Raw genomic sequence first — 26,741 nt, 5'->3', positions numbered from 1 at the left:
GTACTGGGAAATAAGAAGGCATCATTCATTTTGATCTTACTTTATCTTTGTCCAAACACATTAGCTGACAGCTCCAGGTCATTTAGCCTTTTTTATTCTGTTAGAGGCATGAGCAATACAGGTTCTCACTTGAATGCTCACTACTACATAAGAAATAAAATACATGTTGAAACAAAGACACGTTCCAGCAATTGGACATTCATAATCCAGTAACACTACCATCATCTAGAACTGGATCATAATGGTTCATGAGTATTCCACATAAGGAATAAAGCATTCCAGTTTAGTTTTGTCTTTAGTTCCACTGAAGAAATTAAGGGTGTAACGTAACAGCTGAATGCTGCTGCAGGTATGGAGGAAACAAGCTGTGAAAGAAAGGAAGCACTGCAGGAACTCGTGGGCGATACCAGCATGTATGTGGTAACTGAGGGTCCCATTGGACGCATCAGAGCCAAGGACAAAGACGCACTGTGTAAGTAAATGCAAAGGAACAAAGTGCATTAGTCTGCTGCTTGTCTTTTAATCACACAAAGAATGAAGAGTTGGGGTGAGTCGTTGATGATAGGTTTCACAAGCTTTTTGAGCTTGTGAGGAAATATATGGTTCCTAAAGCATGTGAAATCTACGAGATTACCTAGGTCTCAATGTGTTTGTGTTTGAACCTGGTCGTACTTGAATGTTCATTGGTTTCAGCCACATCATGCCCTGATGTTGTCATCAGGCCGTGGCTGTTTCAGAGGCAGTAAGGCATGAGACAGTCAAAAGACTGCATGATGCATCAAGCAGAAAAGGCTTGGATGCCTATCAGTTTCACCTGTCCATAACTGACCCAACATATCTGATTTACTCTTGATAAAATGCTTGTTTTTAGTTCTTAAATTTGGGAGATTGCGATAACTTGATTTTTGGTTTTTATTGAAAATGCACTCCACATCATTGTAGATGTAGACGCTCTCAGAGCTTTACTAAAAGACAGACAAAGAGGCAACAATGCCAAATGGATAAAGAACCATAGAATATTTTTCCACTTCTGCACAGATGAATTGTGTCTCTCTAAGACTCTTTAGTTATGTTGGGACACAATGCTGGAAAAGAACCACAAATCTGTCGATTACAAAGCTATTTGTGATATATCACTAACAAACATATGTACAAAATTCCTTCAAAATGCAATTTAAATTTACATTTTAAATGAAACACGATTTAATTGCTATGCCTTGGCTTTGAACTTTCTGCAATGACACAAATGTTTCCCTTTCAAAAGGGGACTCTGCTGGACTTGTTGCTAATATGACTGTGAGTATTTTTTTTTTATTTCTTACCAGAATGTACAGTGAGGAAAACAACGATTTAATCCCCTGCTGAATTTGTAAGTTTCTTCACTTTCAAAGAAGTGGACCGTCTTTTTATGGTAGTTTTATTTTACTGGAGAGGCAGAATGTCAACCAAAAATCCGGAAAACAACACAAGCTTTTTCTTGAGCCACTTCTTTGTTACCTTGGTTGTATTGTTGTTTTGGGTCGCTGTCATGTTGGGACACCCATCTACGACCCATCTTCAGTGTTCTGGCTGACAGAAAGAGGTTCATGGTCAAGGTTTTACGGTACATGACACCATCCGTTGATGGCCATTTTATATTTCTTCCATTTCTTAAAACTCAACACCAACTGTTGTTACGTTCTCACCAAACTTTTTCTTAATGGTCTTAGAGCCCATTTATTCCATTCTTGTGCAGGCTGACAGTCTTGTCCCTTTGACATATCTTTGGTTCTGCCCAAGTTGGTGGAGATGTTGGAAAGGAAGAAACTAATTTCCTGGACAAATGTGCTCTAAACATATAACAAGTTGAGAGTAGAAGTACCTGTAAGTGATTGGCACAGCTAATTAGTGGGAGCCAGAATTCTGGCTGGGTTATAGGCAAGCCAATACTTATTTCACTCAGTGGCGAACAAATCATGTTATAATTTTTATGTCATTTCTTTATTGTTTTTTGTGTGTTTTTTTAACGGACTGTTCTGATATTCTGTCACTCTCCATTAAAACGAAACTACCATTAAAAATCTTTTCTTTTAAGTGAGAAAATTTACAAATTCAGCAGGGGATCAGGAGATTTCCCCCTCTGTATGTCATCAAATTCTTTATTCTTGAGAGTAAGGGTTAGTTTTACATGAAAAATAGGGGCATTTAAAAGGAAAAATAGTGTAACATATTGGCAATTACAACATATAAACACAACTAGATGTGCAGCAAAAATGTTCCAGTATTGGATTACAAATGAGTGTCATTCATGATTTCAGTGTAAGAAACCAGACCAAAAAATCAAGCCATACCTGAAGGCTAACCTACCAAAGCGCCTTCACTTTGCCAACAGTCGTCGCATTGAAGATGTCAGCATCCTGGTTGACACTAAATGGCTGTTTGAGAGGTATTTATGGTGCTGCAGTTTTAGACATTCTCTGTTACAGTTGTAGCCATGTGTTTTAGAGCACAGTGCAGTGATTCATAATGTTAGCCACACACAAAGTCATTGGGTTTCAGACTTTTATAGTGTGTTAAACACATACTGTTTACCTCCGAAAACCTTAAGTTCAATTTCTTCCAGAAGGGTGTGAACGCTTTTCCCCATTTACTGGACATGAAGTCATACTCTGTAAAGGTTTATGGTACACTGCTTCAAGGCATAATCACATCCTGGCACTTGAGCTAAACTCTAGTGGGGTGTAATTTTGCCCTTATCGCTTCATGGTGCTCAGTAATCGTTTAAGTATATATTCAGAAACTCATAAGATTGATTTAATTAAAACTGGCAAACTCATCTCTTTCCTCATAGGGATCCAGGGTCTCTCACGTTCTGCTCTGGTGGTAACCACGGCTATGACAATGACTTTGAGAGCATGCATGTAAGCACTGACAATTACTCTGTTCTGTGTTTCTAAATTGGAAACACATTGGCCATTTTCCCAATAACAGCACTCACTTCTTTCTTAATGTCTATTGTAGGCCATGTTTATCAGTTATGGCCCCAAGTTTCAGAACGAAAAAGAGATTGACCCCTTCTCCAATACTGAACTTTACAATCTAATGTGTGGTGAGTATTTTTCCCCCCTGCAAATTACCACCACTGTACACTACTCGATCATATCCACTCACAATCTGCTGAACATAAGACACTCATAATAACTGCATATAAATAATAATAAAAATAAATAAATAAGAGCAATCTGGGCTGTGGCAAAACCATAAATAGTTGAAAAGAAAAACGGTTTCAGCTGATTTTTCAAAGAGTAAAATCAGCTGAAATCAATTTGAGACAAACCATTTTTGTACACAGAATCTTTAGTTAATCGATCATCTTTTTTGTGGTTGGTCTGGTGCTGTTGCAGTGCTACAAAATGTTATAGTACTCTCTATATAATAATCTATATATAATCTATATAATGATATATATAAGAGTGGCTGGTCCAGTGTTCTGTGACTGGGACGAAAACCGCATTGTTCTTTCCGAGGTTCAGCTAATGGATGGACTCTCCTTTCCACCTTTCCAGCAGTCTGGCATAGACTTTCCCGGGGAGGCTAAGGAGTGTGATCCCCCTATAGTTGGAGCACACCCTGCCACTCAAAAGGTACCGCTGCTGATTTCCATGCAACATTGTAGAGGCGAGTCACATAAGACAGCCCTACAACATCCAGAGCCTTCAGCAACTCAGGGTGAACCTCATCCACCCCAGCAGCTCTGCCACCAATGAGTTGTTTAACTGCCTCAGTGACCTCACGAGTCGTCTTGCTTGTTTCCAGACTCTGGAAGCAGAAACTCTTCCAGACTGCTTCCACCATGGAAGACGTCCCAGTGGGATTAGGAGGTCCTTGAAGTATTCCTTCTAACGCCCGACAATGTTCTCAATCTAAATCAACAGCGCTCCACCCGCACTATACACAGTGAACGTAGAGCACCGCTTTCCCCTTCTGAGTTGCCTGATGGTTTACCAGAATCTCTTCGAAGCAGTCTGAAAGTCTTTTTCCATGGCCTGCTTCAGCCACTGCTCAAGCCGTGTTCCACTTGGGCTTTCCGTACCTATTCACTGCTTCCAAAATCCTGGGCTAGCCAAGCCTAGTAGGTGTGAGTTAAAGATCTTGTGGACCAGGGCCTCTGCCAGACGTTCCCAGCGCACCCTCACTTTGACTCACCGTACTTTTAGATGCGGCAGATCTGTCATCCCCCACCACCTGATCCAACATGTTGTAATCAGTTGACAGCTCAGCCCCTCTCTTCACCCGAGCATCATCAATGGCCACAGATCTGTTGATACAATTACAAACTCGATCATTGACCTGCAGCCTAGGGTGTCCTGGTGCCACGTGCACTTATGAATACCCTTATGTTTGAACATGGTGTTTGTTATGGACAAACTGTGGTTTGCACAGAAGTCCAGTAGCAGAACACTGCTCAGGTTTACATCTAGATGGTTCCCAATCACATCCCTGCAGGTCTCACTATCAGAGCCCACATGAGCATTGAAGTCTCCCAGTGGGAGGACAGAGTCCCCAGGTGGAGCACCATCAAACTCCCCACCCAGGGACTCCAAGAAGGCCGGGTACTCTAAATTGTCATTCAGTCCATACACGTAGACGACAGTCAGGACCCATTCCCCAACCTGAATGTGGAGGAAACAAAATATCATGCAGACTGGGACCTTGTTCAGCATGCTGTTATTCATTAATTCATTTGGAACTACAGTACATCTTACAGGAATGTGAAGTTTATGCCTCCAAAATCCAGGGCTGTGATTTCTAAAATTTAGCTGATATAGCACAGTTAATGCACAGTATTATGTTTTTTTGTGTATTAGTTTCTCTGGTGATTTTTTATTACTGTAAGAAACTGTAGATAACAATAAACACACCTGGAAAGAAGAAGTTTAAATCCTATAATTAAAGATAGAAATAAAGATAATGATGATGGTAATTCAACAGGAATTTGAATGATAACAAGTCTGCTGCTCTGGTAATACTCAAAGTCTCCCATATAAAACCTTTAAAAGCATCAATTAAGTCAAGAGTTGTTAATTAGTGCCAGTTAACATCCAGTACCACAACAGCTAAATGCTGGTGGTTGTAATTTAACTGTTACATGGCAGACACTGATCCTTTGGCCACAGGCATATTGGCTTCTGAGATACAGGATCATTTTGGAAGTCTGTGTTTGGATGTTGAACAGGTGGTAACAATATCAGTTCCAGTAGTCCCAGTCAGGAGTGTGTTGTGCTCCATGCTTCAGTGTGTTTTCTAATGTCACTTTTCACAGACAGGTGAGGTTTATCCCTTTAAAATTATTAGGGGTAGGAAAAGATTGTGGTTCGGGTTAAACCACACCACTTCACAGCACCATTGATTAAGCAATACGTGTTGAAATAAAACATGTGGCCTTGTGTGTAATATGACGTGAGAGCAGCTTTGTTGAGAAGTGAATATTTGTTGCCCTGAGAATGAGAACAGACTGACTAATTGCACAAATCTGGTACTGAACAAACAGCCGAAATCAAGGGCACAAAAATAAATTCATGTTTATTTAATGCAGATATCCTCGAGGTTTCTCCTTCCAGCAATAATGGAACCCACGGCAGCATGAATCACGTCTTACGGCAGCCCTACTACACACCGGTGCACCCTGCTGAACAAAGTGAGCCCACTCAGTGTCCACTGGTCAACCTAAACCCTGAAGACGACCTGGGATGCTCCTGTGGTGAGGTGGTGGGTACATCACTGTCACTCAAAAGCATATATATAAAATAATGGTAAATGGCCTGCATTTGTATAGCGCTTTACACTGCATTCAGTCATTCACACACTGGCAATGGCAAGCTACATTGTAGCCACAGCTGCCCTGGGGCACACTGACAGAGGCGAGGCTGCTGGACACTGGCACCACCGGGCCCTCTGACCACCACCAGTAGGCAAACATGGGGTTAGTATCTTGCCCAAGGATATTTGGCATGCAGCCAGGAGGCAGCCTGGGATCGAACCATCGACCTTCTGATTAATGGCTGACCTGCTCTGCCACCTGAGCTACAGCCACCCCAATGTGAGCATTTTTATTCTGTGGGAATTAAGTCTGTGGAAAGCATCCAAACATTTTCAAAACTATGACAAGAAATACAGACTGCAGCGATGGCATCCAGCTCAAGACTGTTAACATGAAAGCAAACTTCCATGGTAACAGTCAAAACAGTGACAGTTCACAGATCAGCTGTGTGCTTTATTTAGCAATGCACTTTCATGCATTCGAGAAACACAAGAGGGGAAAAAAGCATCCAGACTTCTGGAGAAACATTTGGATGGTTTGTTGCTTTTTTTGTCCCTTCTTCCGGCTTAGTTTCCCACACAGTGAGATTCAGTCTATTCACAGAATTCTCACCTTTTGTGGATATAAAGGCATTATGCTCTTGTAGAAGCCACCAACCTTTTTACGGCTACTCTGATGTTTGCATCTAGAATTTCCTTGTATTTAAAATCTGTTATTCACAAATTATTAGAGTCAAACTTGCTGCAACACAGCCCCTAAAGCATGATATACTCCATGGCTAACTCTTAAAAAAAATGTTTATCTTAATGGAAATCTCTATGTTTTTGTATTTTCTATTATGCCTACCACTGAATCATGTCCAAGGTCTAGATTACTGTCATCAGCCTACAAGTCTTGTTTCTGAAATGCTATGAAGTTACCATAAATTCAATCTTTGATGTGTTATTGTGGTTTTGGTGGAAGTGGTTTATTTTGAAAAAAGACCTCAAGGGTTAATCTGTTTTCTATGACCAATATCCAACTTGTGACAAATGTACTTTCTGGACACAGGGTCTGCATTATTTGTTGAAAACATGGAAAGTTCCCACAACCACACCTTGAACCACTAAGAGTGAAATTCAGTTTCACTTCCTCTGAGGTGCAAATGCCAAATCATCCACCAAGTTAGTTGGTGAGACTCAAATAACCTTCTGCACAAAAAAGCTGTGACTAAAGGGAGGATTTCTGGATCAGTGATCAAACTAGAAGTCATGCTGGACTCTCACCAGCTGGAACCTCAATGCTGCTAAGCATCTGCAGAGCATATTTAAAAAATATTAGCTTAGAACAACTAAAAGCTGCTACTGTTTGGAAAGAGCTATGACAAGTGTTTGGAAAAAGTAAGAAATGGAATCTCAGCAGTCATATGGTGGAAAAATCTTTGGGTTTTACAAGAAACCAGCAATGACATCACAGTCGTGCTCTTCAAGTTTGGGTGGCAAGGCAGCTCCAGTCGAGTAAAGATGTGTTTTCAGACGGGATTTGAAAATGTCAAGTGTTGGAGAAATCCTACTTTGAAGAGGCAGACTGCTCCAAAGTTTAGCAGTCACAAAGGTCTGTTCTCCTCTGTGTTTCAATCTGCTTCTAGGAACAACCAGATGCAATTTATCAGCTGACCTAGGAGTTGTACTATTTTATGTTAAAAGATCAGAGAGGTACAAGGGAGCTGATCCATTTAAGACTGACGAGCCGGGCTGCAGCCAGTGTTGCCAACTCCTCAGTAAGGAAAATCGCTATTGGCTGTCCTAAAAGTCGCTAGAAGTCGCTAAATGACGTCATCACCTAATTTGCATAATTGGTCACGCTAATGTAATTGTAACCAATGTTGTTGGAGAGAGAAATAACATCGTGGAAGAGACCTAAAGTGAGTAAAAAACGTCCTAAATGCATTTAGAATTTATTTAGAACTACAAATTAAATTTCTTTTAGCAATTATTGTTTTTTTAATGTCACAATTCCAACCCTGCTCCTTTACCCGGGCTTGGACCGGCAAAAGTGACCCGAAATAGGCACTCTGTTGGAGTTACTTTGTGTTTGTGTGTGTTTATAAGTAGTTTTAAACCTTGTGATCCACAAAACAGCATAAGAGTAAAAGATTAAAAGAAGAACTGACTGCGTTACAGCACCCGCTGCTTGTTGAGAGTAAAAGCGATACGCGCTTTCACGTCTTTTTTTAGCGACTTTTTATAGAAAAAAAGTCGCTAGGGGGTCTGAAAACTCGCTAAATATAGCGACAAAGTCGCTAAGTTGGCAACACTGGCTGCAGCATTCTGAACAAGCTGAAGACGAGAGAGCAGAGCCTGGCTGATACCAAAATAAAGATTACTACAGTCAGGGCCCTCAGCTGGAAGAAGCTGGCTTAACAACAGATCAACATGTCCATCACAAAGATACTAGAAATGTCTAATTGCTGCAATTTGCAACTGTCAACAGCTCAGTGTACTGATTATGTACAAATGTACAAATTGTGTAAAGTGCTTTGAGTGGTCAGATAGAGCAGAAAAGCATTATATAAGAACCAATCCCTTTATCATTACTTCATTTGAATCTTTTTTCCCTTCCAATCATGTCAAAGTAGAAAAAAGTGTAGCAGCATTACAGCTTAGACTAAATAAAAATGTTGTCTTCCCTCAGGATGAAACTAATATCAACAAACGACTGAATCTGAGTGCAGAGGAGGGTGAGACATTTCTACTCGCTCCTGACTCCACGATTCTCTGCTATTCTCTACTTTAAACATCTTTTTTTCTGGATTTTTGATTTACATTACAATTTTTTAAAGGGAGAGCTGATCAAACTAATCACATTGGCATGTTTTGCTCTTTCAGAAATGCCTCCACATTTTCTGCCTTGTTGAATTTCCATGCATCTCAATAGTGTCTGTGAAGGTTCTCGGTCACCCAGGTCATTGTAATCTAAGCAGCTTGGAAAGAAAAGTGTCTGGACTTGAAAGTTTCTCGAAAACATAAAGGACTTAAAGAAGTCCAGGAGCTTTTCTTTCCAAGCTCCTTAATTTCAATTCTGATTTCTCAAAAAACAAAATCCCCTAACTGACTGGAAAAGGATAATAACAGAAAAACACATATTAATGAAAATGCCCTTACTGGTGTGGACATCATGAAGACAATTATTCTAAAAATGAGAGGACATTTCTTTTTCAGCATCCACTGCAGAAAAGAAGCATGCACTTTTTGGTCGACCTCGGATGCTTCAACCTGACCAAAGTTATTGCATCCTCTACCAGGAGGGATTCATCAGCGCCTACAGCCACAAAGCCCTGATGCCCCTGTGGAGCTCCTTCACCATCGACAACCCTGTAAGCCCATTGACCGGTGATAGGATGTAATGTTTTGGGTTGTTTTGTTTTGTTTTGTTTTGTTTTTTTTGGGGGGGGCAGTTGCCTAATCACAAGTTTTGGCTTCAGATTGATATAAAAGTAAAGTTCTGGTAATGTGAAGACACAGAGATAATCAGTAGCTCTATAAAACTGCATCGATTTGGAAATATCTTATATGACAAAAAAGAATTACTGACTCATCGTCTTGATGCATGCTCAATCATCTAGATAAGTAAAACCCACAAGGTTGATTCTGTTCATCTGGACGAAATGTTATCAATGGGAGAAACATTTCGTCACTCATCCAAGAAGTCACTTGGATGAGTGACGAAACTTTTCTCCCACAAAACGCTACGTCCAGATGAACAGATTCAACTTTTGCAGAATTACTGACTCACAGTGAATAAGAATTATGCAGTTTCCATATGAATTATGGATGGTGTGAAAGTATGAGAAAAGTATGAACTTGCAGCATTCAAAATTTCCGATGCAAGCACTTGTATTGGATTCAATACAAGGGGGTTTTAGAGGAAGTGTGTCTGATTATTTTTTCCCATCTGTTCACTTTTGTAGAATGAAAATCTGGATCTACGAGTAAAACACTCACCATTTTAGAATTATGATTATTAAGATTTTAGCTGATGTTTCTAAAATGTGAAACTGCCCTAAATTAAATATTTAATTTGTTAACATGTGAACTATTGAGCAGTTAGTTATGAACAAGTGCTAAGTGCACACTATTAGTCCTCTAAAGTCATCTGAGTTTAAGTATGTATTTACCATCTCAACACAAAATTTGGCAGGTAACTATTTATTAGTTATTACTCAATGACAAATTATAATGAGAAAGCAATAATCATCACAGCCTTTACCTATCAGGTTATAAGGTGTTAATCACATTGTTTTAAGTGTTATTGCTTATTTTGTTTGGATATATTTCTTACCTTAAAACAAAAAGGGCAAAGACACATCTTGAAAGATTTAAATGCATTTAAAATATGAAGTCAACTAATGCAATATTCAAGAAACGCGACATCACTGCAGTAATTGTAATCAATAACAGATGCAGAGGTGCCTTTTGGGCTTCACATATAAATACAGACTGCTACAAAATTATACACTATAGAAACAATACAAAATGTATAATGTAAATAGAAAATTAAACAGTGAAAATCATCACCTTAAAAGTGATGAGTGATGAAACAACAGTAGAAATGCAGCGAGGATGAAGTTTGTGGGTCACTTTGTGGTTGTACTCCCCGTGCTGGATTTGCTATAAAAGACTGAAGCAGCAAAGTGTGTGTGATAACCAGTTTTCAGATATGAGTTTTATTTTTCCTTTGGCAGAAATATTTAAAAATGACTGTTAAAAATTATTGTTTGAAATGAAATTGTAATTGAAATGACTAAAGCATGTTTCATATTCTTGTAGAATAACCTGGACCCATTGCCTCCAGTCACACCAGATTGTTTGCGGGCAGATGCGAGAATTTCAGCATCTCAGAGTCCCAGATGTGATCAGTACACTGCTGCTGGAAACCTGCGTTCAGCCTTCTTGTACCCACCCAGTACGTATCTAGCCTCACAAAAATCCAAACTGACAAACGACCACACTAACTGACCTTCAGTCAACCTGGAGTCAGTGTTGAGGGACCACATGAGTACACGCAAAGTCACTACCACAGTGATGTTCTGTCTGAACGTTTCCTCATGGATCTATAATAAGATGGGCATTCCCGTAGCAGTTACACTCACTTTCCCACACTCCCCTACACTTAGTTCCCCACAAATGTGTCTATAGACCATTTTTCAAACTCATCTAAACTTGGACACGATGATCGAACAAACACTGAGATCAAGAGTGAGTCAGTGTTTGGACAGAGACACTACGGATCCAGGCACGTAATCCTGATAGCAATACTCAATACAATACTTTTTTGTAAGAGCATGTCTAACTATGGAAGCAACATTAGCATCTGGATCCTGTTCTACAAACCAGGTTCAACAAAGTCTGAGTCTAACCATAAAACTTGAGTTGATTAACTCAAGGTTTAAGAATTCAATTCAATTCAATTCAATTTTATTTATATAGCGCCAAATCACAACAGAAGTCGCCTCAAGGCGCTTTATATTCGGGGGATCCTGAAATCTCTTGGAAATCACCTGGGATCCTGGGGTTCCTGGAAAGGCTGACACAGTGCTCACCGTGAGTGATGACTGGAACCAACAACAATGAAGTCTATAGACCATTTTAATGCTATTATCACGTGTGAGTGAGAAATGTGTCACCGTAGACTGCGATGTGCAGATGAAAGAAAGCAACTGTGGAATACACAAGTTAAGCATTTATAGGGCACTCATTAAAATACATGCAAATTCTAAATTATTATGGGAGCAGCACTTTACCTGTGTGACTTTTTCTAAATTTTTCATTTCATGAAGGCACCATATATGGTTCTTGGCCCATTTAGGGCTTACATTTTTGTAAGTCTGTACATATTAGAAGTATATTAAAAATATAGGGAAAACACAAACTTAAAAAAACATTTATGAACTGTTACTGACACTGTTACATTTCTGACACTGGCGCAAATATAATACATATATTAAAGTGTAGCCCTTTGTACTTACAGTGCTCATGTTACTTAGCTAAGCTACTGTAACATGGTGATAATGTCCAATAAGATAATGCGGGTAAACATTTATACTTGTCATCAAATATTTAAGTTCATTTAAGTTAATCCATCAAACTGAGCATGTGTACGCACGTTATACAAGTTGTGCTATTCTGCGGCATGGCACTTGATTGGCTGCATTCCATAAAAGAGCGGAGTTATCAGGATCGGCTGTGTGCCTGGCAGGAATAGGACCAAAAAAGAGAGGCTTTCTGAGGGTTAGAGATTTAAAACAAACAAATCAACACATTTTACAATTTCTAGTCTGAAAATGTCTAGAAATTGTTTAAACTGAATTACTGTATAGTGATACAGAAAACTGTGGCAATATACTGTTTCCTATGTTTGTGCTACATTTATGATAATGTGTACTTTTTAGAAATAACACAAGTAGATCTCACTAGATGCATTTGCTGCATGTCTAAAAATTTACTTACTTTTAGTTGCTCTACAGTTTTTAGGTGAACTGGATATATAAGCACCATTTTTATGCAACAAATTTCACTCATTTCTAGAAATCCAACACAAACAATATTCATCTCAGCATTTAAAACAACTGCTGAACTATACAAACCATCAACGTGTCTTTTAGACCCCATTCCTACAAAACTGCTCAAAGACAGTGAAACAAACTGTCTTTGAGCAGGGACTGCTTAAATATGATCAACCTATCTCTAATAATCGGCTATGTACCACAGGCCTTCAAGGTGGCTGTAGTTAAACCTTTACTCAAAAAGCATCTCTAGACCCAGCAGTCTTAGCTAATTATAGGCCAATCTCCAACCTTCCTTTCATATCAAAAATCCTTGAAAGAGTAGTTGTCAAACAGCTAACAGATCATCTGCAGAGGAATGGCTTATTTGAAGAGTTTCAGTCAGGTTTCAGAGCTCATCACAGCACAGAAACAGCTTTAGTGAAGGTTACAAATGATCTTCTTATGGCCTCTGACAGTGGACTCATCTCTGTGCTTGTCCTGCTAGACCTCAGTGCAGCGTTCAATACTGTTGATCATAATATCCTATTAGAGCGATTAGAACATGCTGTAGGTATTACAGGGAGTTTTTCCTTCACAATGTCGCCAACGTGCTTGCTCATAGGGGTTATATTATTGTTGGGTTTTTCTCTGTATGTAATATTGTAGGGTCTACCTTACAATATAAAGCGCCTTGAGGCGACTGTTGTTGTGACTTGGCGCTATATAAATAACTTTGAATTGAGCTGAATATAATTTCATCAACTTACCACAGTTTTGATGTAATGACCGCAAGTATGGGAGTAGGTGGTAGTGAAAAACACAATTTCCCAAATTCTGGAAAAACACTGACATATGAAATACTCTAGGCCATCACTGATTGGTCAGATACAATAATGTCACTGTCTGAGAAATCCATGAGGTTTTACAACCTGACAGTGAGTCCTGGGGTGGCCTCATACACTCTGATTAGAAAGTTTTTCATTTCATGACATTTTTTGAGCAGTGTAGGTTTATTTAAACAGTGATCCCTTCAGTTATATATGCTAAATGTTTTAGTGCAGGGTAGTTGGTGGAGAACCTGACAAAAGCCTTACAGTCCATAGATGCAGACTTAAAAAGATGCAGCCTATTATTTTTATTGGAAGTGGATAATAAATCTGCAGTGTCCAATGATCGTTTACTCTGCTGTTACACCAGTAACACATTGATTATACACGTGGTCAAGTTAAATATAAAAAATAAGAGAAGACATAAAAACTTCTGGAAATTAATGTGATCTCATATGTGCTTTCATGCTGCAAAGATCATACGATAGTTGATAGATAGATAGTTGTCGATACAATGTAGCTCAGGCGGCAGAGCCCTAACAAGCTAAATACTAATGAGATGGTTGGTGATTCCAGTCTGCATGTCCAAGATAGTGAAGTTGTTCCCAGTAATTTTTGAGGTTATCTAACAGAGAGAAGAAGGATACTGTACTCATAAATGTAGACTGAATAGTGTAGTTACATCTTCCAACAGCTTGATGCACCTTCATACTCAAGGTAGGAGGCATCAGACCTATGTTTTATCATCGGGGAAGGAAAACCCAAAGGATAGAGACAGCACTCACCTGTCGCTAACACATGAAAACGTGTATAAACATGCTTATTTATTCAGAATATTGTCAGAATTACTTATTGCTACGAGGTTAGACATGTGACCCTCCCATCTCCAGACGGTTGACATGAGCTGGTTTGACAACAACAGCTGTTTGAAAGCCAACATTATTCCAGCTAATGCTATGTTCTAAAAACCACACGTTCGCTCTGATAAACAGTTTGATTACATTCTGACATCCTGTGAGAATCTGTTAGATCCATTTCAAAGAAAGTTGAAGTGGCTCTAATGTGGGGTAACAGTAAAACTGCAGAGCTTACAGACAGAATTGTGGGATTAAAGAAAAAAGAATTCAGTTGACTGCAGTCTGCAGCCTACTGGTTAAAATCTTGATATTGATGACATTCAACATTGAGGTTACATCAGATAAGGTTTAAAGTTCTCCACACTGTGGAAACACCTTACAATCTTCTGTGTGGAGTTTGCATGTTCTCCCCATGTTTGTGTGAGTTCTCTCCTGGTACTCCAGCTTCCTCCCACAGTCCAAAGACATGCAGTCAGTGGGGTTAGGTTATTTGGTGACTAGAAATTTCCCATAGGTGTGAATGTGAGTGTCAATGGTTGTTCGTTTCTCTCTGTTGGCCCTGCAACAGACTCGGGGCCACTAGTCTGCTGCCTCTCACCAAATCCTCCTGAGGATCAAAGAAAACAGAATCTTCCCATTGAACTTCTTTGTGATTTCCTTCCTCTTTGGAGATTAAAGAGGCCACCCAAACACATGAGATATCAATGGAGAGCCCAGGATATCTTCTATTTAGTACATCGGGACTTGGTAGGGTGGCTCAAATAAGTCAAAAGATGTCGACCAAAAACAAGTGTCCATTAAACAGGACATAAATGAATAGGCTGGTTCTCAGAAGGATATGACAGCTAGCATAGGCTCCAAAACAGGAAGCCAGTAAAGCATGCGAACCCAGCACTAACGGGAGGAAAACAGGCTGATGAAGAAAATGCATTGGGTGAATCATAGAAGCATGAAACCTCAAACATTTGCAGGGTAAACTGTTTTTTTTAGTCAGAATAAGTGACTTGGTTTGAATTTTCCTTTGAACAAAGGATATTTTGCAAACTCAGAAGGAGCAAAAGGAAGTCAGAAAATCTATGAGAAATAAAAATGCCTCCATAAACATGCATTAGCAGATGTGGCTGCCTTGCAACAACATGGTGGCTATAGTGAAGTGCAATTCAGCAAAGTACCAAAATGCAGCCTGGTTCCAGCTGTAAGTATACTTTATTCTACTGAGCTGTGAGTGAAGGTGGATAGTGCTGAATGTGTAGGCTTGCTAATCAAATCTGTTAAAATCACTTTAAAAACATTGGTGTCTTTCCCCCAAAATGTCATATTATACTTCTAATGTACACAGGACAACTTAAGATTATCACGATTTCACTATTTGGTAAACATGATAATTCATGTTATTACAGAAAGGCAAGAAAAATATTAAGAACACTTACCTACATTTTTTTGAGAATTGGTAGCTGTGTGAAACTGTAGTGAACCTCATGTTGTTTTACATGCATCACATTCTCCAGGGATTCCTATTTAAGATTGTCTTAATTATATGTCACTCTCATTTATAATGTCTATGATGTGGTACTGCCTCTCACCATCTGCTACGGTCTAAAAGTAATTATTTCTTATTGTGTTTTTGCAGATTTTAATACAACGGTGGACCAGCAGTATGATGCTTTACTGATGAGTAATGTGGTACCAATGTACCCTGAGTTTAAGAGTAAGTGCAACGTTAAATGTTACTGAAAAAGCTGTAATGGACAATATTATTGGGGGTTATAAAGAAAATGTTTGGCTGTGTAGCAGGCAGGGTTGGACGGCAGAATCTGGAAACAAAAGTTAAAAAACACAACAAAAAAACAACTTTATTGCTGAACTTGAAATTACTGCAAAATAATGCAGATCAAAAAGACATGGAAGGGAAGTTAACAAAATCTTCTAAGGTCAAAGGAGTTTGCAAAGAAAAGCATCTGGACTTCTTTGAGTTGCTTGAAGACGTTTCACCTCTCATCCGAGAAGCTTCTTCAGTTCTAAGGTCAAATGGCCGAGAGTCCCAGATTTAAACCCAGTGGGAGTATCCCCCCAAGGAGGGACAAAGGACCCCCTGATGATCCTCTAATCACATGCGCCAAGGTGCGAAAGCGGGTGTGGGACCTAATCAGCCAGGGTTTCGGGTGAGCCCATTGTGAAACCTGGCCCCACCTTGTCATGTGAATTCCTGAGGTCAGATGGCCCAGGATGTGAGTGGGCGTTAAGTCGTCTGGGGAGGGAACTCAAAACTGGATTATAGATGGCAGACAGTTGGTGTCGTAAACCACCGCCTCTGTTCAAAGATGGTCGCTCACAGTGGACATAGATGGCCTCTTTCACTCCTCTTTCAAACCATCTGTCCTCTCTGTCCAATATGTGAACATTGGCATCCTCGAAAGAGTGACCTTTATCCTTTAGATGCAGATGGACTGCTGAGTCTTGTCCTGTGGAGGTGGCTCTTCTATGTTGTGCCATGCGCTTGTGAAGTGGCTGTTTGGTCTCTCCAATGTAGAGGTCTGGGCATTCCTCGCTGCACTGTACAGCATACACCACGTTGTTCAGTCTGTGTTTTGGAGTTTTGTCTTCGGGTGAACCAGTTTGTGTCTGAGTGTGTTGCTGGGTCTGAAGTACACTGGGATGTCGTGCTTGGAGAAAACTCTCCTGAGTTTCTCTGATACACCGGCTACATAGGGGATGACAACGTTGTTGCGTCTGTCTTTCTTATCCTCCCTCACTGGTGTCTGATCTTCTTTTCTGTGCCTCTTTGCTGACTTTATGAACGCCCAGTTAGGATAACCACATGTTTTCAGTGCTTCCTTTACATGTGTGTGTTCCTTCTTTTCCCTTCAGGCTTAGAGGGAACATGTTCTGCCCGGTGGTGTAGGGTCCTAATTACTCCAAGTTTGTGTTCCAGAGGGTGATGGGAGTCAAAGAGGAGGTACTGGTCCGTGTGTGTGTGGGCTTCGGTAAACTTCGATGTTGAGGTTGCCATTCTCTTCAATGTGCACAGCGCAGTCCAGGAAAGGCAAACAGTTATCCTTAGTGTCTTCCTGGTGAACTTGATGTTTTTATCCACAGCGTTAATGTGCGCAGTGAAGGATTCCACTTCTTGTGTCTTGATTTTGACCCAGGTGTCGTCTACATATCTGTACCAGTGGCTGGGTACTCTCCCTTTAAAAGAGCCAAGAGCCTTTCTTTCCACTTCCTCCATGTAAAGGTTGGCTACAATAGGTGACACAGGGGAGCCCATGGCACAGCCATGTTTTTGTCTGTAGAAGCCTTCGTTGTATTTGAAGTATGTTGTGGTAAGGCAGAGGTCTAACAGTGTGCAGATGTGATTGGGTGTGAAGTTGGTCCTGTCTTCCAAGGAGCTGTCTTCTTGTAGTCGTTTTCTGACAGTCTCCACTGCTTCCGTGGTGGGTATGCACGTGAAGAGAGAGACTACATCAAAGGACACCATGGTTTCATCTGGATCCAGGGTAAGTTTCTGGACCTTGTCGGTGAAGTCGGTGGAGTTCTTGATGTGGTGTGGGGTGTTCCCCACGAGAGGTGCCAGGATGGTAGCAAGGTGTTTCGCAATGTTATAAGTGGCTGAGTTTATGCTACTGACTATGGGTCTGAGTGGGACCCCTTCCTTGTGGATCTTAGGAAGTCCATAAATGCAGGGTATGGCATCCCCTGGATAAAGGCGGTGATATTTGAGGCGGTCAATGATTTTGTCCTTTTCAAGGTCTTGAAGGCAAGCTATAACTTTCTTTTTTGTAGCTGCTTGTGGGGTCTCGTTTTAAAGCTTCGTAGGTGTTGTTGTCACTGAGGAGAGTAGTGATCTTTGTGTGGTAATCTGTTGTGTTTAGGACCACAGTGCACCTTCCCTTATCCGCTGGTAATATAGTGATGTTGTGGTCTTTGCTCAGGGAAGCGACGGCCTTCTTTTCTTGTAGTGTGAGGTTAGAGCGGAGGGACTTTGGCACTGGAGAGGGTGGCTGAGACTTTCATCCTGATTTGCTCTGCTTCTGTCTGTGATAATTTATTAATCCGTATGGCGGTTTCTGTGGCTGTGATGAGGTCCACTATGGGCAACTGTTGCGGAGAAATGGCGAAATTGAGTCCTTTGGCTAAAACCTTCTTTTCAGGGTCAGTGAGATTCCGGTCTGAAAAGTTCTTTACCCATTTCTCCCGACTGTCTTCAGGTGTGTTTTCTTCTCTGAGTTGTGAGGTTTCAGACTGAGGAGTGTGGGTTTTTGAAAGCAAGGTGTGAAATTTCCTGCGTTGTCTTTCTTTTCCTTGAGAGTGTTGGGCCCGCTGAGCCTTGTCCACTACTCTCCTCAGTGACAACAACACCTACGAAGCTTTAAAACGAGACCCCACAAGCAGCTACAAAAAGAAAGTTATAGCTTGCCTTCAAGACCTTGAAAAGGACAAAATCATTGACCGCCTCAAATATCACCGCCTTTATCCAGGGGATGCCATACCCTGCATTTATGGACTTCCTAAGATCCACAAGGAAGGGGTCCCACTCAGACCCATAGTCAGTAGCATAAACTCAGCCACTTATAACATTGCGAAACACCTTGCTACCATCCTGGCACCTCTCGTGGGGGAACACCCCACACCACATCAAGAACTCCACCGACTTCACCGACAAGGTCCAGAAACTTACCCTGGATCCAGATGAAACCATGGTGTCCTTTGATGTAGTCTCTCTCTTCACTTGCATACCCACCACGGAAGCAGTGGAGACTGTCAGAAAACGACTACAAGAAGACAGCTCCTTGGAAGACAGGACCAACTTCACACCCGATCACATCTGCACACTGTTAGACCTCTGCCTTACCACAACATACTTCAAATACAACGAAGGCTTCTACAGACAAAAACATGGCTGTGCCATGGGCTCCCCTGTGTCACCTATTGTAGCCAACCTTTACATGGAGGAAGTGGAAAGAAAGGCTCTTGGCTCTTTTAAAGGGAGAGTACCCAGCCACTGGTACAGATATGTAGATGACACCTGGGTCAAAATCAAGACACAAGCAGTGGAATCCTTCACTGCGCACATTAACGCTGTGGATAAAAACATCAAGTTCACCAGGGAAGACACTAAGGATAACTGTTTGCCTTTCCTGGACTGTGCTGTGCACATTGAAGAGAATGGCAACCTCAACATCGAAGTTTACCGGAAGCCCACACACACGGACCAGTACCTCCTCTTTGACTCCCATCACCCTCTGGAACACAAACTTGGAGTAATTAGGACCCTACACCACCGGGCAGAACATGTTCCTCTAAGCCTGAAGGAAAAAGAAGGAACACACACATGTAAAGGAAGCACTGAAAACATGTGGTTATCCTAACTGGGCGTTCATAAAGTCAGCAAAGAGGCACAGAAAGAAGATCAGACACCAGCGAGGGAGGATAAGAAAGACAGACGCAACAACGTTGTCATCCCCTATGTAGCCGGTGTATCAGAGAAACTCAGGAGAGTTTTCTCCAAGCACGACATCCCAGTGTACTTCAGACCCAGCAACACACTCAGACACAAACTGGTTCACCCGAAGACAAAACTCCAAAACACAGACTGAACAACGTGGTGTATGCTGTACAGTGCAGTGAGGAATGCCCAGACCTCTACATTGGAGAGACCAAACAGCCACTTCACAAGCGCATGGCACAACATAGAAGAGCCACCTCCACGGGACAAGACTCAGCAGTCCATCTGCATCTTAAGGATAAAGGTCACTCTTTCGAGGATGCCAATGTTCACATATTGGACAGAGAGGACAGATGGTTTGAAAGAGGAGTGAAAGAGGCCATCTATGTCCACTGTGAGCGACCATCTTTGAACAGAGGCGGTGGTTTACGACACCAACTGTCTGCCATCTATAATCCAGTTTTGAGTTCCCTCCCCAGACGACTTAACGCCCACTCACATCCTGGGCCATCTGACCTCAGGAATTCACATGACAAGGTGGGGCCAGGTTTCACAGTGAGCTCACCCGAAACCCCGGCTGATTAGAATAGAATAGAATAGAATAGCCTTTATTGTCATTGTACAGGGTACAACGAAATTGGAGTGCCACTCCCTTGGTGCAAAAATACAATAATAAATATAAATGTAGAATATAAAAGGTACATTAAAACAAACAATAGTAAGTACAATATATACAGGATAGCAGCATTAATATAATGACAGTATGGATAGCAGCATAATAAATGACGGTGACAGTATGGTGTAGCTAAGCAGTTTCAATTGTTTTTATGCTTATTTACTACGGTGATAGCTCTGGGAAAGAAGCTATCCCGGAATCTGTTTGTCCTGGTTTTATGTGACCTGTACCGTCGGCCTGATGGTAATAGTTCAAACACTTGATTGCTGGGGTGAGAATGGTCCTTGATGATATTGCCAGCTCTGCTGAGGTACCGAGTTTGCAATGACCTCCAGGCTGGGCAGAGAGCAGCCAGTGATCTTCTGGGCTGTGTTGATGACCCTCTGCAGTGCTTTCCTGTCTGCAACTGAGCACCCTGCATACCATGTTGTTATGCCGTACGTTAGGATGCTCTCTATGGTGGCTCTGTAGAATGTCACCAGCAGCCTCTCCTCCAGGTTGTTCCTCCTGAGCACTCTCAGAAAGTGGAGGCGCTGCTGGGCCTTTTTACCACCGCCGTGGTATTTGCAGTCCAGGAGAGATCATCAGAGATCTGCACGCCCAGAAACCTCATGGAGTGTACCCTCTCCACACAGCTCCCGTGAATGTACAGTGGGGCCGGGTCTGCTCTGCCCTTCCTGAAGTCGAAGATAAGTTCTTTAGTTTTCGTGGTGTTCAGTTGGAGGTTATTAACTGAACACCACTCAGTCAGTCTGTTGACCTCATCTCTGTAGTCCGACTCATCCCCCCTTGAGATGAGTCCAACCACGGTGGTGTCATCCGCAAACTTTAAGATGGTGTTTGAGAGATGGGTAGGGGAGCAGTCGGATGTGTAGAGCGTAAACAGGAGGGGACTCAGAACACATCCTTGTGGAGACCCGGTGCTGAGTGTGATGGTGCTGGGCAGGTGGGGGCCGAGTCTGACAGACTGTGGTCTATTTGTCAGGAAGTCCTTAATCCAGAGGCAGATGGGGGTGGAGAGTCCCAGGTGAGACAGTTTCTGGACCAGGATCTCTGGGATGATGTGATTGAATGCTGAGCTGAAGTCCAGAAAGAGCATTCTCACATAGCTTCCTCTGTGCTCCAGGTGACTCAGCGCAGTGTGGAGCGCTATGGTGATAGCGTCCTCGGTGGATCGATTAGTCCTGTAGGCAAATTGGTGGGGGTCCAAAGTGGGAGGCAGACTGGCCCTGATGTGCTGACAGACCAGTCTCTCAAAGCACTTCATCACTACAGGCGTAAGTGCAACAGGCCTGTAATCAATTGGGCTGTCCACAGCTGTCTTCTTGGCGATGGGGATGATGGTGGAGGTTTTGAGGCAGGGCGGGACGGTGTTTAATGACAAGGAAAGGTTGAAGATTTTAGTGAAGACTCCGGTCAGTTCGTCAGCACATGCTCTGAGAACCTTTCCATGTATTCCATCAGGACCTGCCGCCTTCCTGGGATTCACTGACCTTAGAGCACACCTCACTTGATGCTCCCTAAGTGTTAGTGTGCCGGTGCTGGGGGCGGGTGGAAGTGGTGTGACAGCTGAGGGTCTGGTCGTCTCAAAGCGGGCGAAGAAACGATTTAGATCCTCAGCCAGCGAGGCATCAATCCTAGATGTCGCCTGGTTATTGCTTCTGTAGTTGGTAATGTGATTGATCCCCTGCCACATTTTTCTGGGGTCATTGTCAGCAAAGTGATCTTCAATCCTCCTCCTATAGGCAGCCTTAGCTTTCCTGATGCCTCTACTCAGGTCTGCCCTGGCCGCCCTGTACGCAGCCCTGTCCCCTGACTTGAAGACAGTGTTGCGGCTTTTAGGAGGATTGCACCGCTATTCATCCAGGGTTTTTGATTTGGAAACACCCTGACCCTTTTGTTGATGGTGACATTATCAACACAGTTCCTGATGTACGAGAGTACAGTGTCTGTGTACTCCTGGAGGTTGTGGCTGGAGAATAAATCCCATACAGTAGATGAGAAGCAGTCCTGCAGTTGAGAGAGGGCTCCTTCAGGCCAGGTTTTTATTGTCTTTGTCTGGAGCTTTGTTTTTCTCAGCAGGGGGTGTAGGTGGGGTGAGGGACATGCAGAGGTGGTCAGATCCAGCCAGGTGGGGGAGGGGTGTCGCTCTGAAAGCATGCCTGATGTTTGAATAGACATGATCCAAGGTGTGTTCTCCTCTCGTAGCAAAGTCCACAAACTGGACAAATTTAGGAAGCACAGTCTTTAGGCACGCTTTGTTAAAGTCGCCGGCGACAATAAAAACCCCATCGGGGTGGGCAAGCTGTTGTTTGTTAATGGTGTTAAGCAAGAGGCTGAGAGCCGTGCCGACGTTCGCATCCGGCGGTATGTAAACAGCTATCACAATAACTACAGTAAACTCCCTCGGGATGTAAAAAGGTCTGCACGAGACTGCCAGAACCTCCAAATCAGGAGAACAGTGTGTGTGAATGATCCTGCTGTTACAACACCACTCGTTATGCACGTAAACACATAGCCCCCCTCCTCTGCTTTTACCTGAGTTGCTGTTTCTGTCGTGCCGATGTAGCGTGCGGCCTGCTAACTCAACTGCAGCGTCGGGAATCAGCGGGTGAAGCCACGACTCCGTAATAAGAATAATGCTGCAGTTACGTGCAAAGCTCGTGGTGGCTATCTGTAGCTCCAATTCGTCTAATTTGTCGGTGATAGATCTGGCGTTCGACAGGAAAAGGCTCGGAAGTGCTGGCCGGTGTGGTTGTTTGCGTAGCCTAGCATCTGAGCCCGACCGGCATCCCCTCTTCTGCTTTCTCTCCCTGCGTCGCCTTCTACGCTTGCTGGGATTAGGTCCCACACCCGCTTTCACACCTTGGCGCATGTGATTAGAGGATCACCAGGGGGTCCTTTGTCCCTCCTTGGGGGGATACTCCCACTGGGTTTAAATCTGGGACTCTCGGCCATCTGACCTTAGAACTGAAGAAGCTTCTCGGATGAGAGGTGAAACGTCTTCAAGCAACTCAAAGAAGTCCAGACGCTTTTCTTTGCAAACTCCTTTGACTACGATGACCTGGATGACTGAGAACCTTCACAGACAAAATCTTCTAAGGACCCTCTGGCTCAGGTTGAGGCAGCAGCGTGGAAGACAGAGTGCCGCTGTTCTGACTCAGGCAACAGAACAGTCAGAAAGCATTTTATCACGGGCCATCTCTGGGACACCGGACAATGTTTGATTTGGGGTCTGCAAGACACAGCGCTCTGATAGTTTTGTTATTGTTCATCTCAGTCTCCAAAACCTCCCTCTTGTCTCAGGAACAAAAAACAGAGTCTTTTAAGTCTCTGGAGTCGGAAACCAAAGTCTCTGCTTTAATCTCTTCTGCCTCATAGACAGCACGAAAGAAACAATTATTTTCATTCAGCCTTTAACGAGATCTTGTGTAGCTGCACATGAAGTCCTGGAAATCAATAAAAATCTTCTAAGAGGACAGACAAACAGAGTATAGACTGTACGGGTTCACAGCTGGGGATCATTACAGACGATAAGACAAACGAACAAACGCGCAAGTTACAAGGAGGAAACAGAACACCAAAACACAAACTTGACACAAAGACATGAAGACAGCACGCAGAGAGAACAGACAGACACACAGTGTTGGGGAGTAATGGAATACATGTACCGCAGTTATGTATTTAAAATATGAGTAACTGTATTCAGTTACAGTTACCGTTTAAAAAGGTGGTATTCAGAATACAGTTACTTTGTTGAAATAAATGGATTACACGGCGGTATTTTCCTGTTGTCCTCTCTATTTTTGGTAATTCCACGCTGGTGGAAACCCAAACAAAACACGCATTAAGAGGCTTTAATGCCTGGGGCTCAATCTTGCACCAATGTCACCTCTACTAATGACGTGAAGAAATATTTTTAAAAATGATTCAAAAAATGATTTAATATGAAGGCAATAGGCAGAGTGTTACAGGCCCTAAATGTAGCCTCGTGGGCAGTGTAGTCCGTGCTGCAGGGGGAATGGACTGCCATACCCGTTATGTGTCTGTGAGCGAGGGAGGGAGAGAAAGGAGAGCGGAAAAGTGCGAGTTGTCACCGAGTAGAAACGGGAGCTGGAAGCATGTAAATATAATAATAACCACTGCAGCCAAACAGAGTGCCTGACGAGCCCAGCTGTAAGTAAGCTATTAAGACTCAACTGTACACTGTGTTCCTGTTTTCCTCTGAAACAATAAGTTCTGTTGGAGCAGCCTTTCAACGCCTCTCTCTGTCTCTCACTAGCAAAGTTGACCCAGACAACAAAGTAAAGCTAGTTCTCAGCTACACGAACCCGACGTATTAGCCAGAGGTCCCTTTACTACGGTTCGGAGCCGCGGACCTGTTTTATATACGCGCGGAATAGTTTTCTATACGAGATCGCTGCAAAAAGTGCAGCCTTACCTAATGTCCACCTACTGTTACTCATTTATATTAAGATTGAAACAGCTAGTTGGTATTGGTATGGAGAAAAAAAGCTTGATAATATATTAAGTAATCCAAAGTATTCACAATACGTTACGTTACGAAATGTATTTTGTAACATAATCCGTTACGTTATTCAATCAGAGTAACGTAACAGAATACGTTACAAAATACATTTTGGGGCATGTATTCTGTAATCTGTAGTGGTAACCTTCCCAACACTGCAGACACAAACATACGGCTGAGGTAACAAAACAGGATAAATATATATTACATAAAACCAAGACCCTTGGATACATCTAGAATGTAACCACAGTAAATTAACTTAGATTACAAGCTGACTGCTGGAGGAAGTAATAATGACAAAGGAAAATAGCAATCTTTAAATATTGCAAAAAAAACCAACCCCAAAACAAAGACATAAGTCATCCAAAAACAAACCAATAAACAAAAAACATAAACAAAAGAAAATCTCACAACGACCGAGACTAAGAAAAAATTACATTTTCTCCTTTTGTGCCTTCGGTTCAGTTCTCTATCTTCTCTTCTTTTTCAGAGATCTGGGACTACTTCCACAACACTTTGCTTAAGAAATATGCCTCCATTTATAACGGCATAAATGTGGTAATGGGTCCAGTGTTTGATTACAACTATGACGGACAATTTGACACCCCGGATCAGATCCAGCAGTAAGTTTTATTTCTAGTCGAATGATAATATTTTCATTTGAACATTTGAGCTTTACAGAAAGACACGTCTTGATTTTTAAAAATTATTTATCCTTCTTTTATCAGAAAATTCCATCAATATAGACTGAGTTGTGATTGAACTGAATGGAAGGCAAATAGCTTAATGCTTTTTAGGAAAAAGACAGAAACCAACTGGCCTTGTGCTAATCCACACCATCCATTCCTAATCAGTAGTGGTGCTTGTGTATGTAAGTCCTGTGTTGTCTGTGCTGTGTGTCTCCTCCATGTTCCTGGATTATACTGGAACTTGTTAAACTCTTCAGCTCTAGCTTCTTAGTTCCTTGTTCTCTGTTTCCAAGTTTAGTTTCCAGTTGTTATGCTCTGTTTCCTGTATTTTGGCGTCCGAGTTTTCACAGCTCAATAAAAGCTGCCTCTTTTAGTTCATCCCTCTGCGTTCCAAGTTGTGCGTTTGGGTCCTACGTTCTGCCTGCCACAGCACAAACATGACAATTTGTATTGAAACTAAACGTTATTATAGCGCTGTTTTTGATCTAGAAAGGAACTAAATAAGAGATTAGCAATATGAACACAATGTGTGTGTGTGTGTCTGTGAGTCTCCACAGCACACAAGTGACTTGTAGTCACATGTTGTGATAGTACACACTATGCAATCTTTACAACCAGAAATGCACCTGGTTCATTTCCACCTATTCATTTTTGTGTATGTGTCTACACAGCACATGAGGGACATGTTGTCACAGAGTGTTTTGTGCAAATGACTTTTGCACATTTTTACAGGTCATGCTTGTCTTGACATCATCAGATGGTTTGCAGACCTGTCACCTCCTTCTCTTCCGCCCAGCATAGACCTAGAAAGAAGAGGACGGTGACTACTATGTTTTTTGCTGATCCCAAGACACACGAAACATACTCTCACACAGACACACACACACATACTTACCTCACGCACTGGTGTACTAGGTAAAGTCCTCTCCTGGATCTCCCTCACTGTAGCTGCAGCAGCTGGGGTCCTTGGTGTGTGCTGCCTCCGTTGTATATGTGGTACCACAAGCGCCTTCCCCAGCCCCTCGAGGAAGATGCGCCTCTTTTACAGCTTTGACACGTTCCACTCAGGAAAGCTCTCCGTCCAAATGACAAATGCGTTGTAGGCAGATACATGAATCATGTTGTAAAAGATGACCAATGGCTGGCGTGCAGTCATTCGATTGGTGCTGTAGGACCCTGTGACTTTGTCGAAGTTGTCCATCCCCCTTTGGTGGCATTGTAGACTATGTGGTTCTGTTGGCTTCATCAGGTGATGGCCTCCAGCTCACCTTGGAACGGTTTGCAGCCAAGTGTGAAGCAGCGGGAATGAGGATCAGCACCTCCAAATCTGAGGCCATGGTTCTCAGCCGGAAAAGGGTGGAGTGCCCACTCCGGGTCGGGGATGAGTTCCTG

At 42.2% G+C, this 26,741-nt stretch overlaps 1 protein-coding gene across 2 annotated transcripts in view; it reads left to right on the top strand.

The window, feature by feature from the left end:
* LOC116317227 (venom phosphodiesterase 1) overlaps positions 1-26,741 on the top strand; it is a 58,367-nt gene that overhangs the window by 27,117 nt on the left and 4,509 nt on the right. Inside the window, exons 14-24 of one of the 2 annotated variants that reach the window (XM_039605140.1) lie at positions 350-472; positions 1,265-1,296; positions 2,298-2,425; positions 2,831-2,900; positions 3,001-3,088; positions 5,576-5,748; positions 8,474-8,519; positions 9,001-9,155; positions 10,609-10,744; positions 15,641-15,718; positions 25,151-25,283. In XM_039605140.1, the coding sequence (XP_039461074.1) occupies positions 350-472; positions 1,265-1,296; positions 2,298-2,425; positions 2,831-2,900; positions 3,001-3,088; positions 5,576-5,748; positions 8,474-8,519; positions 9,001-9,155; positions 10,609-10,744; positions 15,641-15,718; positions 25,151-25,283 (1,162 nt within the window). The remainder of the gene's footprint in view (positions 1-349; positions 473-1,264; positions 1,297-2,297; positions 2,426-2,830; positions 2,901-3,000; positions 3,089-5,575; positions 5,749-8,473; positions 8,520-9,000; positions 9,156-10,608; positions 10,745-15,640; positions 15,719-25,150; positions 25,284-26,741) is intronic. The other variant, XR_005609749.1, reaches the window with a different exon arrangement.

The sequence above is a fragment of the Oreochromis aureus genome, linkage group 22 (assembly GCF_013358895.1).
Source record: "Oreochromis aureus strain Israel breed Guangdong linkage group 22, ZZ_aureus, whole genome shotgun sequence".
NCBI lineage: Eukaryota > Metazoa > Chordata > Actinopteri > Cichliformes > Cichlidae > Oreochromis > Oreochromis aureus.
The sequence above is the reverse complement of the archived record's forward strand: the minus strand, read 5'-3'. Positions and strand labels throughout refer to the sequence as shown.